Genomic DNA, 14,296 nt, shown 5'->3' with positions numbered 1-14,296 from the left:
TCCTTTCAATCCACATTCCCTCATTTAAAAGTATGCACTGATGTGTTTTATGAGCCTTTTACAGTGTAAAAATCAAGTGGTCAGTTATACATATTGATATTTATTTCACGGTTCCTTTTGGTAATGATTGCCATCTACAATCTGAATTGACCACTGCTTTAATTGTGCCCTCTCTTCAGCGTTTTGTCTCTCTTTGCACAACCTCCTCATTTACTGCCTGTGCTTCATCGGCCGTTCCTTCCTCCTCCTCCTCCACTTCTGCTGCTCTCTCGTCAAGCGTCCCCTGCAAGGCCTCCTTCAGGGTCAGGCTAACGGCTTCAGAGTCTCTCACCACGCCCTGCTCCACTGACATCTCCGGGTGGTGCCTCCGCAAATGCTTGACCACCTGGAACTTCTGCTTGGCTCGGTAGGAGCAGTGGCGACAGCAGAAAGGTTGCTGCTTCGTGTGCGAGAGGTAGTGATGTCTGAGACCTGCCGGCCAGCGGAAGGCCTTGTGGCACAGGCCGCACGAGTATGGCCGATCGTCGCTGTGCTGCCGCTGGTGGGTCTTCAGTATGAAGCTAGTCTTGAAGGCTTTGCCGCATTTCTCGCAGACATAAGGCCGCAGGTCGCAGTGCTGCGTGTCCCGGTGGGCGCGGAGAGCATCCGCTCTGTTAGTGCGGTAGTCACACTCGTCACAGGCGAATGGCTTGTCCCCTGCACAAGACAAAATAAATGTTACAATTACAATTCACTAAATCTGTAAACCTCACTTACAAAACAAAAATTCAGATGAGGGGAAAATCATGCAATAAAAATGTGTAGGCTGAAATAATTTGTTACAAATTAAAGATGCTAAATTCAAAATTCAGAGCAAGTGAATGATTGAGGGATTGCCTCCACACGGCTCTCAACATGGCGACGGCTGAGCCGGCTGCTGGAAGCTAAACAGTGCTAATAGCACAAACAGTGCAAACAACGACTACAGTGATGACGGTATCCTGCCTCACACTAATAACATGGCAGTATTTGGGGAGTGAGACACTGATGAGGCAAAAAAAAAAAAATCATTGTTCAGGTAGTTATCTAATGTGTAAAAGTCACAAAGTATTATAATCATCAAGCTTTATGCCTTGCTGATACCTGTGTGCTTGGTCATGTGGTACTTCAGCTGAGTCGCCCACTTGCATTTGTAGCCGCAATCTGGACAAAGGTACTTCTTCTCTTCTTGGTGAACCCTCATGTGAAGCTGTGGTAGAAGTTATTATAAAACATAGAAAAAGGAAATGTATCATTATTATTTTGCTTTGGTTTGTGTAAATACATCCAATATCAGTATAGGACCTATACTATATTAATATATATATATGTTTATGATATATAATATAAATAAATAATAATGAAACACTAAACAGAGACATTTTTGAGTTGTGTCAAAACAAATTAAAAGTTGTTCTTGCTGTCAGTTTATGGAATAGTTTCACATTTTTGGAAACATGCTTTGCTTTTGTGCCGAAAGTTAGATGAGAAGATCCGCACCACTCCTATGTCTGTCCACCACCGTAAGCAGCTGGTTAGCTTAGCTTAGCATAAAAGCTGGGGACAGTGGGAAACAGCTAAGAAAAGCACGTCACTAAAAACACGTTATATTGCATTTGTTTAAATCTTTACAAAGTGTAAAAACGGCATGTTGCTGTTTCATACTTTATCGATAGATCGATGGTATAGTGGTTTCAACCTTTTTCCTAAGTGGTTATTTAACAATTGTGACAAAGATCTGTGCTGGCGGTCCTGTAAAGAAATAAATGGCTTAATTGTATAAAGTTCAGTCCAAAACAGCACTCTTAATGACCTTTTTAATCTTACACACAACAAGCTATAAACTATGAGCTTACCTTCAACCTTGACGGATCAGTGCAGGTGTAACTGCACTGCTCACAGCTGTAAGGCTTCTCTCCAGTGTGTATGCGAATGTGCCACGTGATCTTCTGCTTGTTCCGGGTTGAATACTCGCAGTCTGTGCATTTGTACAGGCGCTTGCCTCCGTGTGAACGGAAGTGCTGCTCCAACACCAGCTGATGCCGACACGCAAACTGACAAGAGCTGCACTTGAAAGGCTTGTCCTCTGGAGACCCCTCCTCGTGTTCGCTCAGAAGGTGTTGAGCTAACAGCTGCCTTGTTTTGGTCCCGAAGGGGCACAGCTGGCAAAGATGTGCCAGGTGGGTTCTCTGATGAATCTCAAGGCCCTCCTTCGTCTTGAAAGACTCCTGGCAGGTGTTGCACTTCACCTGAGGGTGCTTGCTCTCCTTGTGGGTCTTCAGCGAGACCTCGCTGCCACACGAGTAGTCGCACTGCTTGCACGAGAAACACACCTGGAGCTGGTGCACGCGTTTACAGTGGTTTCTCAGCGCAACTTCTGAACTGAACTGAGCCTCGCAATGCGTGCAAGCGTGGTGCAACTCCCCCGTGTGGCACCTGAGATTGTGCCGTCTCACGTCGTCGAGCGTGTAGCCGCTGAAGTCACAGAGTGGGCAGAAGTGCGTCGGCCGTTTGTCGTGGATGCGCATCTTGTGCTGGCGCAATTTGGTCACGGCCCCGAAGGTCTTGTCGCACACGTCGCAGCTGTGACGACCGATTCCCGTGTGGAGAGACTCGTGCTCTTCCAAGCGATAGCGCCTTGCGGTGCTAAAAGGGCAATATCGACAACGGTGAGGTCGCGCACCTTTGTGTTTGAGCGCGACATGCAGCGTCATGCATCGTTCTTGTTTACAGGTGAAAGTACAGTGCTGGCAATGCAAACGTTTAGCAAGAGCAACTTTTTTTCCGCTGTGGACACACACGATGTGACGGGTCAAAGAAATGTGGGATTTGGCTACAAGTGAACACATGGTGCATTGGACCTCATCTGGCTTCAAGCAGCCTCTCTTTCCATGACTGTCTAATGCCCTTTTCTGACTGCACTTAAATGCACAGCTTGGACAAGAGAAGATTTTGTGTTTTTCTGAAACTTTCCCAGTTCTGTCATTGTGCTCTTCCACCGAGTCCTCTCTTTCGTTGGCCGACTCGTGACCACACTCATCCTCCACTTCTGGAATGATTTGATTCCCTTTTTTCTTTGAGATCTTTCTGCAGCGTGAGAGGTGTCGCTCAACCGCTGTGAGCCGGACTGATGAAAAACTGCATAGCTTGCAGTTGAATTTCCCATCTTTTTTAGCGTAAAGGGACGTCGGCAGTGGAATATTTCGTTGCTTGCTATTGGATAATAACTGCTTCTTTGTCAGTTTAACTTTCAAAAGGTGTTTTTTCAGAATTTTGCTTGGCTGCTGTCCTGATTCACTGGATGTCAAAACATGAACAAAACCTTTACATTTTGTTAAATGAGATGTACGTTCTTCCTCTTCTTGCTGATGAAATTCCTGATCGTTTGAATCTGTGGAATTCCGATTAAGAAGTTCTGTCTGATCGGCATTTGTTCCCTCATCAACTTGTTTGGATCCTACAGTAGAGTTGTCTTCTGCTGTATTTGAAATGCCTACAAATGCCCTTGTTTTTCGTGGAAGTGCTGGGCACTTCTTTGCAAGGTGGCTATCAAGGCCTCGCCTCTGTTTGAATTGCGCGCCACAATCCTGGCACTTGTGTCCCTTTGTTCTACCGCGGCACAAAGCCCGGCAGTGGTACTTCAAAGCGCTCTCCTTGCTGGTTACATAGGAACACTTGTCGCATCGATGGACGTCTTTGGTTGGCACCACAAGCATCTGCACCCTTCCCTCCAAAACCATGGCATCTGCTTGGTCCTTGTCGTGCTTCTTCATAGCTTTCAGTCGGATCTCAGATTCCAATGGCTTATTCTGCTTGGATGGAAACGTGGAACCGATTGATCCACCGTCCTTCTCCACCTCAGATGTTCGACACTCCCTAGGTTCAACTGGTTGACTTGTATTACTCCGAGGCACACGGTTGTCATCTAAGTCACTTTGTTCACGTTCTGCATCTGCCATAGCTACGTTGTCTTCCTCTGATGAAGATGTAGAGGAGTGTGCCTTCTCTTGGGATTTGTCAAAGCCATTACAATTTAAATTGGCTGTGCTTGGAGTTTGATTTGTGCAGTGTCCTTCCTGACTCTGCAAAGAAGAGGTCTGATAGTCTGTGGTCGATAGTGTCGTTAAGACGAGAGTACAGTACTCCTCGGGACTGTTCACAGGTGGAGGATTGTCAGAAACACCTTCATTAACAACCTCTTGAGAAACAACATCCACAGAGTCCACAGTTCCTGAACCAGCTAGGGATCCTTTGCTGGCACCGCGATCTGCTGAGCCAGGAAGATCAGACAGTTCTCTTTGAGAAGGTGGAGGTCCTTCAGAAGTGGACGGTTCAGACTGCTCGTGAACTGCTGAGGGCTTTTCGTAAAAATCCTGCAAGAACCCGGTTGAGGTCCTCTCCTTCTCCTTTGCAGCGTAGTTCTCTAGCCATGCTTTGTCCCCAGGGACGTAGCCATGAGCTTTCCTCTTGTGCAGAAAGAGGCTGATGCTGCTAAAAGAGGAATAGAAGCAGAGGGCACACCGGAACTCTTTCAGCTTGGTGTGTTTGCAGTTCTCATGGTTTTGAAGGGCTTGTCTGTAGCAGGTAGTGTACGTGCAGTATTTGCACTTCAAGACAGACGGCGGTTTCTCTTCACCAGAGTGTTTGGCCAACATGTGGTTGCGGAGCTCATATTTGCGCTTGCAGGCATACGCGCAGATCTCGCACATAAGAGATTTGGCCTGATGTCGTAACTTGTGGCTATTGAGCTGGTCCATGCGGTGACAGCGGTAGGGGCACTGGTCACACCGATACCTAGGACAGGAGACAGGAAGTTTGGTCTTAACAATATAACACTGAAGCCCTTTGGGATTCAGGAGAATAGGCCTATATGGGCATGGGCACTGCACTAATCAGGCTAAATAAGTGAAAACACCTGTGTGGGTGTACCAAGGGTGTTGTTGGGGCTTCAAACTAAATTCAGTGAAAACACATCATGTGTACTCAGCAGTGCAGTATGCAGTAATGCCAAAATGAAAAACATAACCAATGGTTGCATCGAACCTACTGAGGTATCTACCTGAGGTCTCCAGCATGTTTCCTCATATGGACATTCAGATAGTGCTTCCATTTAGTGACGTATCCACATTCAGCGCACATAAAGTTCTTGTCGTCCGAGTGAGTGAGCATATGTTTAGAGAGGTACGACTCATCTCGGCATCTGAAGTCACACAGGCTACACTTGTGGGGCTTCTCACCTATTAGAGAGAAAAAGATTCAATCAGGAAATGTGAATAAAAGTAGAAGGCCAAAAGTAAGGTGAGAATCAGATGAGAAAACCCATCGGAGCATTAAAAATCGATTCACTCCTCACCGCTGTGCATCAGCATGTGGCGCTTCAAGCCCCGTTTGTGCGAGGTCACGTAGCTGCACTGAGAGCAGCGATGGATCTTCTCGTTGGCGTGTAAATGTCCAATGTGCTGCTCGAACTCCACGGGGTTGAATGTGGCGAAGGCGCAAAAGTCACAGCAAAGCTTGTCGTTTCCTGGGTGACCGTGCCGCCGGTGCTGGAGGAAGACGGTCTTATTGGAACAAGAGAAATCACACTGTGAGCAGTGGTAGGCGAGGTGCGTCCGATAATGAGCCTCCATGTCCGTCTCACTTTGGAAGACGGCGCCACAGGCGTGATGACGACACTCTACAGCCCTGACCCCGTGCACCTCGGCAGTGTGTCGAAGAAGTTCTTTGCGCAAAGAACTCTTGAAAGAACAACCTCCTTGGAAGCAGGCCACTGACTTGCTGCCCGACAGGATGTTGTGCGTCTTCATGTGGGCCTTAAGCGACCTGCTTTGGCGAAAGCTTTGACCACAGGTGGGGCAGGGATAGCTGTGACCGCTCACGCCATCCTCTGCCTCATCGGCATGCACGCTGGCAAGGTGGCGGCGGATGGCGTTTCGCTCCACGGCAGAATATTCACACAAGTGGCAACGGTGAACCTTGTCGCCCGCCTCACGGAGACTGTGTATGCGTAGCTTGCTCTTGCTGGTGAAGTAGCGCTTGCAGTTGGGACACTGGAGGCTGGGGTCGGGAAAATGCAAATGGAGGTGCTCCTGCAGGTGGGAGCGCATCTTGAAGCAGCGTCGACACTTGGGGCAGGTGTGGGTGCGATAGGTATGCTCTGATCCCTCCGCAAGGTACTCTGATGGACAAGAACATAGGAAATTCATTTCAAAGTTTGTGATAAAAGTGAGTATATTTTTTATTGACACATTGGAAAAATCTAAACGAGAACAAAACATAGTTTTGTCTTCGTCACACTGTTTTCTCCTCAGGTGTTTCTTGGTGCAATCAGACTCTTTAATCACTACTGTCACAACTGCTGGACTAATCATAAAATTAGTGATGGCTGAATTCCATTTCACTGCTTCGGCATCAGGGTCCTGGTATTGTGCATGCTGGCTCATTGTCCTGACTTACTGAGACACTGGAATGGACCACAGCCATCATTAATGTTATTAGTAACACCTGTGCTTCTCCGTCTGTGAAATGTTAAAATGTCTTCTGTGATAAAAGACACACTTTTGCTAACATGGCTATTTGCAATATGTGATATTTTTGGCCACTTGTGGGCCGTGTAAACAAGTTATGAACACAAGATTGACACTCCATCACCTTTTTAAGTTGACCCTCACTTTTTTTACACATCCAGCAGTCATAGAGCAACATCATCCTGAATATTGAGTCGTGCTGGTGTCCATGCGATGAATGTAAGTCCAATGTTCACTTTCGTTTTTGTCTCCGTTTTTGGTCTCCACCAACCCGTGAGGGGAATGTCCGGCTCTAATTGCTCCACTATGTTCCCCAGCTAGTTCGTTTGGCGGAATGGGTCGTAGTTCATCTAATTACTGTCCTGCTAAGTGTAAGAACACTGCCATTGGACTTTGTGGTCTGGAGCGATCACACGTCACTAACTGGCACCCTAATTGATCACTTGTGTGTTTTAATATCACTGGAACATTCTCACGTTTTTGGGACTTCTGTGTGCTTTATTATTTGACATAACCTTAACTCATAACATACCAGGCAGGTTGGTGTACGTACCTTTGGATGGCGGCGATGCAGCGTCCACTGCTGATGGTTTGTCTCTTTCCATTGCCTTTCTCACTCTTTTAATATTGCGCCTTTGCTGCTCAGGCGGTTCCTCATTCCCGTCTTCTGTTAACGATGATGCATTAGCTGGTTTGGGGATTAGCTTTCTCTTCGGCCTGCCGGACGCCTGAGGCTGGTTGCTCCCATTTGTGCATACCGTGGCCGCAGTGTCGTTCTCTATGAACAGATGCGCCAAAATGTTCATGTAAAATCTACTTTTTCTTTTAAAAAACCAAGCACATCTTTGATGGATTTCTACATGGGTATAACATAACACCAACTCTGTTTACCTTGAGCACAAGGTGGCTGATGGTTGTGCTCCACCAGGTGGTCATTCAGGTCTTCAACATTCAGAGTGACAAACTGACACCGAAAGCAGCCGAAGGGCATGTGGCCCTGCAAGTGTCTCTCCATCTCATCCTGTGTGAGGAAAGACACTTTGCAGGACCGGAGGTGGCAAGGAACAAGAGTGAGACCATGTGTGGACATCAAGTGGGCTTGATATTCCTGACGGCCTGCGCTGCTGTACTCACAGCCTTGCTCAGTGCAGGGGAATGGGCCTTCAGGGTCGCGCCCACTGTGGGTGATTTTGAAGTGGCGTTTCAGGACGCCCGGCTCAGAAAAAACCTCATCACACTGAGAACATTTGTAGTTCCCCACCTTTAATTTACTGGACGGAGTGGTTGGCCTTTCTGAACAGGGGTGCGAGGTAAACAAGCCACTGTCTGAGAAACTCTGCCCACATTTTTCACATCCATGAGGTTCCACGGTCTCCATTGTGTCTGGAAAAGAAAACAGCATTTAGTTACAATTGGACAGATTTAAAAACAGCATGTCAAACTAAATTCCAGTCACCTTCCTTGTACCAGTGAAATAGGCATATCTAAGATATCTCAAATTCAAATCTAAATGGCAAGATACCACTAAGGAGAAGCAAGGACATTTTTTTCATATATACGTTTTTTTGTAATTTGGGAAGCGACCATTTAGATTAATTTGAAGGAAAATAATTGTGAAGTGTTAAAGGACAATAACACAATTCCAATACGCTGACGGTGGTAGTCGTTTGTTTTTTTTTTGCATTGAATTTATGGAAAACATCACGAAACACTGCGATTCCTCTCAATGCATAAAAATAGACATCATCGCACTGAGCCGACTACAATATTTACAGTAATTTAGCCTAGTACAATGAATTGTGTTTTCATTATTAGGGCCTAATTTACTCTCTGTTGCCTTGTATTTTCTTTACTGGTTAGGTGATGACCATTAGATCAGCTCAGACAAACCACAGACTGTAAAGTACAAACAGAATATCAACCTACTGCCTGGGTTTCCGCGGTCCGTTTCTATCTGAAACACAGAATACCAACCATTATCAGTTTGACAGCATCCAACTCGTAAAATTCACCTTTATCTGCTAATGCTGTCTTTATTAATTCTGAGTGATAATAGACGAAGTTTTACTTACATGATGGTATAAAATGGTATCAATACGCTAACAGCATCCCCGATAACTGAGCTATCGTTAGCTTCTTGTTAATTTGGTCGCTAACCGCTAACAGTTCCTGCTAGCAATTCATTTCGTCGTTGCGGTCCGCACAGTCTACAGTAACATGTATACACTATGCTAGTCGCCAACCCATTTATCTTTATTTATTTAGTTGAGTTGGCATCTTAGCTTACGAGCAAAAATAATGTTAAGATAACACGAGCTAGGAACGGACGATTGAGGTCAGGCGCACAGTCGGACAGTTATTTGTCAAACACAGGAAGTGTAGCAGAGGTCGCTGTCACTATTGCGCACCACATTCTTACATTGCACGCATGTGGATTTTAGTAGGTTGAACAGATGTTGTTTTCAAAGAAAACGTGTACACCGGAAACGACAGCATGCAAGACAGCCGTATGAGATGGAGACAAAGACGGCAAGTCAGTGGAATATTCGCTAATTACTTAACATGGCGGGATGTATCACTTGAAACTAGTGTATAACATCTACATAGTCTGATTCAACTGGGGGGGTTGCGCACATATCGGCAACAATGCCCCTGTCGGACTTTCTGGACGGCCTGAAGGACAACCCCTACTTCGGGGCTGGGTTTGGACTGGTTGGGATCGGGACAGCCTTGGCAGTGGCCAGGAAAGGTGCGCAGGTGGGAATGATCTTCTTCCGCAGGCACTACATGATCACCCTGGAGGTCCCCAGCAGGGATAAGAGCTACCACTGGCTGCTGAGCTGGATCACCAAGCACAGCAAACACACTCAGCACCTGAGCGTGCAGACCTCCTACCTGGCACACGAGAGCGGGCGGATTCACACACAGTTTGACTTCCACCCAAGCCCTGGGAACCACATCATCTGGTCAGAGATATGATACCTACAGTTACCATTGTCTTGGGCAGTACAGCGCATCCTCTGACGCTGTCATCTGTTGTGGTCTGCAGGTACGGGAGGAAGTGGATCCGGGTGGAGAGGACCAGAGAGAAGCAGATGGTGGATCTGAACACTGGAACCCCGTGGGAGTCCGTAACCTTCACTGCTTTAGGCCGAGACAGACAGATTTTCTTTAATATCTTACAAGAAGGTAAGATATTACCACACACACACATCTCGCTGCAACACACTTGACTCGTGTTGCCTCCATTTGCCATTTAGAGTCCATTTGTTGCAGATGTCAATCATGTTTTGCAGCAAGAGAACTGGCCCTGAAGCAGGAAGAGGGAAGGACAGTGATGTACACCGCCATGGGCGGCGAGTGGAGGCCCTTTGGCTTTCCGCGGCGACGCAGACCCCTCAGCTCCGTGGTGCTGGAGGGAGGCTTGACCGAAAAGATCGTAGACGATGTGAAGGAATTCATTGGGAACCCCAAGTGGTACATGGAGAGAGGTAGAATATCCTGGTGTTTAACTCATTCACTCAATGCGTAATAAGTTGCGTTTAACTGTTTTATTTTTTTACGTTAGAGTGTTATATAACTCTATAATGTTTGCATATCATGACCATTACTGTTGTGAGGTGTTGTGCCTTCCAGCAGTGTCAAAACCATAATACATTAAACACAGAAAATTATGAATCCCCAAGCTGATTTTCTGAATGGATTTTGTTTGTGGTCGTTTTTTTGTGAATTTCCAGTTATTCTGTGTTCTGTGTGACCATGTTGATATTTATTTTCTTTCGTCAACGCAGGCATACCCTACAGAAGAGGATATCTGCTGTATGGCCCCCCGGGGTGTGGAAAAAGCAGCTTTATGTGAGTGTGCTTTTGGATTTGAGCTCTTACCCTTCTTGTTTAGAGTCTGTGTGATCAAAAGACTGTCGTGGCTTGTGCTTGGGTTCAGTTTCACTCATTGGCTCCTTGTGTTCCAGCACGGCTCTGGCAGGCGAGCTGGGCTACAGCATCTGTCTGATGAGTCTGAGCGACCAAAGCCTTTCAGACGACCGTCTCAACCACCTCCTGAGCGTGGCACCGCAGCAAAGCATCATACTGCTGGAGGATGTAGATGCAGCCTTTGTCAGCCGAGAGCTGCTTTCCACAGAGAGTGAGTGACAGGGAATGGCCGGCGGTTTGGGAACATTTTTTGTCAGAAATGTAACACAAAGAAGAGGTTGAATGATACCAATATTACTAGAAATGACACGTTAGTCCCTCTGTTTACATGAGATGTTTTCATTTATGTATCAGGTAGAACTAACTACTGTGTTCACTTCTAAAGATGTGATTGTTCAGACAGACCCGTCTTTGTGTTTCATTCTCTTTTTGAGGGTGAATTTCAAATCCCTCTTTTGCTTTTGCCTCCCAGACCCGGTGGCCTACCAGGGAATGGGGAGACTGACCTTCAGTGGCCTGCTTAATGCTCTGGATGGAGTGGCTTCATCTGAGGCCAGAATAGTTTTTATGACCACCAACTTCATTGACAGGTACCGCTTGAAGAAAATGTGTGAACACAGTATGTATTATGTGTGTTGTTGTCCCAGCAGTGCGGGACAAACTAAACGGGAAAGGATCTTTGACTTCAGTAAAAGTTGAGAGCAAAATTAAAATCAAATAGCAGAGAAAAGAACTTCTGTTTTTTGATATTAGTAATCTTGAAGTTTAAGGGGAAAAAAAATTCAAGAGATCCACAAGTGATCCTCAACGACATGACTTAAGTTCAGCAGTTCTTTTTATACCTGAAGCCAATTAAAACATTCTACCTAGGCTAAACATTTAGCTAACTAAAACGACAGAGGAAGGGAAATCTAATAAATATAACTGAAAGAAAAGAAACAATTAAAGCTGCACCAGTAGATATGTTTTCATAGTAACAAAGAATGAAATGATTGTGTGTAATGTGAAAAATGTCAATCGTAGTGATGAACCCTCAGAGAACGATTAACTGACTCTGCAGTTAGCCTCCGATGTATCCAGTACACGCCGCCTGCCCAGCATCCACTGGGAGACAGACATGATGGTGAGCATAGTGGAGTGTTTAGCAGTTAAAGAGAAAGAGGAGTTGATGCACACCAAAACAGAGCCATGAGGACACTAAATATTGGACTTATGTCAATGCTAATGGTGCTTTGCTGGGTGGATGTATAAACAAGCTGCAGTTAGCTAATACAGCTTTATATGGTGACAATATGCCACATTGTTGTGTTTTCAGCTTGTTATACATGTTAGTGGCTAAAAATATCAAATAATATAGGTTTAGAATATTTAAACTAATTTAAAGTACTATAAACTAGAATTCAAACTATAATATTTACCCAGTTACGTCGATATATTTTCAAAATGGACACTACAAGCTATGTTATGGCCATGTTATGGCTATGTTATGTACATTTTCATAAAAAGAAATATAACTGACCTGTTTTAAAGTCATTTAGCATTTCATTAGACTATCTTTTATACATTATTTTTGTGAAACATAAGGTAAATGTAATAACATTTAAATTGAGAGCCCTTTATTAACCCTTTCCGTAGTCCGCATTTCCGCACACTTTGCTCAAGGGATTTACCCACAATTCATAGAAATGTGACGTTGGAGGAGGTCATTTGGGATTGGGCCACTGTAAAACTCCCACACGGCCGACACGTTCCTTCACTTTTTATCTGTAAACAAAACATACACACCTGTTGCCCTCTTACGTCATGCCAGAGTCGACCGATGACTCGGTGCGTTCCCTGGTAATTTCAGTGACATTAACTTCCTGCTCTTGCTTGTAATCTCTGCACACAGGTTAGACCCAGCACTGATCCGACCCGGCCGCGTTGACCTGAAGCAGTACATCGGCAATTGCACGCACTGGCAGCTTACGCAGATGTTCCGGCGGTTCTACCCAGACGAGCCCGCCTCCGAAGGAGAGCGGTTTGCGGAGCGTGCCTTGGCCGTCCACGCTGAGATCAGCGCCGCCCTGGTGCAAGGACACTTTCTGCTGCACAAAATGGACCCTGCAGGATCTATAGACAATGTTGCACAAATGAAATAATGACAGGACTGCGAAGCGTTTGAAGAGAAATTTGAGAAATATTGTTTTTACATTTCCAGTTGAAGTAATGGTATTATTAAGACAGATATGCAGTTTATGATTGATACCAAATAAATACATGTCTGCTGAGTGCATTCCATCGTGGCCCATTCTTACTCCCCATCTTAGACTATCATGGAGTGCCCTTGTGCAAGGGACCGAGGCTCTAGCTGCTTCGGTGGAGTTGCTCAACGGGCAGCAGTAAAGTTATTCATCCTGCAGAAATGCTCTGAAAACACAACTCATCTCCTCTTCAACCTGCAACCAGCACACCATGGCTCTCTGTGCACATGCCTAGTTTAAAAGGCGCAGTCCGTAAACCCGCATGTAAACAAAAGCGTCACCCGACACAGGACAAGGTCCTGCTACATGTCCCAAAGTTAATGCCAGGTCTTGATTGCACAGGCTGATGTGCGACAACAGCTAAATGTAACGTGTTGGTGTTTTCTGATGCGGTTCAGGGTTTGTGGGATCAGCTAATTATTTTTCACCATTCCTTAAATTCTAGAGTCAAATACAACTGCAACATACTGTAGTTGTCAGGAATGTATTTCTCTGTTTAACCTTTATTTATACGTGGTTGATTGGCTGAGAGTCTAATTGAGACTTGCAGGCAGAGAATGGACATTAAGAATGGCATTAATGTCACAGAGATGAAAGTGTTTTGATTTTTGAACCGACATTGCAAATGATTCCATGAGACTGCTGCACCAACAGAAAAGGCATGTGTTTCCTAGCTCAGGGTTGGCTCTCCGCTCAGTTCACTGCTTTTATTTCTTTCTCGTCAACATTCCTTCCTCCAACTTCCTTCAGCACTTCCATTTGAACTGCAGTTGTACCACAACTTCAACTGTTTCATCTGCAAAATCTTTCAGCAGCAAGCACATTTTGTGCAGAAAATATAGTTATTTTTGTTACTGTCAGGCCCAAAGCCTACAAGTACAGTGAGCAGATACTACAAGACCTTTCCTGTATATGTGCTTTGGAAGTACTACACATGTTAGAAGCAGGAAAACGTAAGTACTTCCAAGAAGAACCATGTGCATTGCTCAAGAGTTATGTAATCAAGAGAAAGCCCACAAACAAAAGTGTTGCTGTTGTAGATGCGTTCTAATAATGTGCACTGATTTGAAAATATAAAATGTACAATAAAATATGGTAAACAAACATAACAGTATGTTAAAAGAAGTATATTATAAAAGTGGCAAATGTATTTTAACATTGAAAGGATGTGAAGCGTGTGTAACAGTCCCGGGCTTTGCTGATTGAGCCCAACTGCAGATGGGAAGAAACTTTTTTTTCGTTTTTGTGGCGCTAGGTGGAGCGCAGACTCCTGCCAGAGAGAAGGGACTCAAACAGTTTGTATCCAGGGTGAGAGAGGTCGCCTACAATCTTTGTTGCCCTTGAGTGAGATATTCTCAGAATTCCATAGTTTGCTACGAATCCAACACACTAAAAATGGGTTAGCGACATTTGAGTTATGAAGTACAAATATATGGGTGGACTGGCCCTTGGCCTTGGTTGAGCCTCGAGAGCCTGTGCTGGAAGGGTTAAACGTTGTGTAAGACATGGCCCCTCCCTGCTCTGCTAGTCTCTTGGATGTAACAGGAGCCCTGTATTTTCCCTTCTGCTCTCACT

General features: G+C 45.3%; 2 protein-coding genes across 2 annotated transcripts; one reads left to right on the top strand and one right to left on the bottom strand.

Annotated features, from left to right (window-relative positions):
- Positions 1–175: 175 nt before the first annotated feature.
- Positions 176–7,923, bottom strand: znf142 (zinc finger protein 142; the record flags this gene model as incomplete). The annotated part of the gene is made up of 7 exons (XM_079170238.1): positions 176–696; positions 1,123–1,228; positions 1,875–4,812; positions 5,078–5,255; positions 5,372–6,196; positions 7,099–7,323; positions 7,437–7,923. 7 exons carry the CDS (start codon positions 7,921–7,923, stop codon positions 176–178), a joined length of 5,280 nt encoding a protein of 1,759 aa, XP_079026364.1.
- A 1,035-nt stretch (positions 7,924–8,958) lies between these two features.
- Positions 8,959–12,719, top strand: bcs1l (BC1 (ubiquinol-cytochrome c reductase) synthesis-like). Its single transcript, XM_079169616.1, has 7 exons — positions 8,959–9,511; positions 9,595–9,734; positions 9,842–10,036; positions 10,337–10,400; positions 10,517–10,689; positions 10,951–11,068; positions 12,370–12,719. The coding sequence occupies exons 1-7, from the start codon at positions 9,192–9,194 to the stop codon at positions 12,617–12,619; spliced, it is 1,260 nt and encodes a 419-aa protein (XP_079025742.1). The 5' UTR covers positions 8,959–9,191; the 3' UTR covers positions 12,620–12,719.
- Positions 12,720–14,296: the final 1,577 nt, after the last annotated feature.

The sequence above is a fragment of the Pholis gunnellus genome (genome assembly GCF_910591455.1).
Source record: "Pholis gunnellus genome assembly, chromosome: 12".
Classification (NCBI taxonomy): domain Eukaryota; kingdom Metazoa; phylum Chordata; class Actinopteri; order Perciformes; family Pholidae; genus Pholis; species Pholis gunnellus.
This window is presented reverse-complemented; position numbering and strand designations above follow the sequence as displayed.

Bases quoted from the DNA above. Each gene is read 5' to 3' on its own strand.
- bcs1l (XM_079169616.1), top strand. From the start codon at position 9,192: ATGCCCCTGTCGGACTTTCTGGACGGCCTGAAGGACAACCCCTACTTC. The intron at 9,512-9,594 runs GTCAGAGATATG...TGTGGTCTGCAG, and splicing joins CCTGGGAACCACATCATCTG to GTACGGGAGGAAGTGGATCC. The intron at 10,690-10,950 runs GTGAGTGACAGG...TTTGCCTCCCAG, and splicing joins AGAGCTGCTTTCCACAGAGA to ACCCGGTGGCCTACCAGGGA.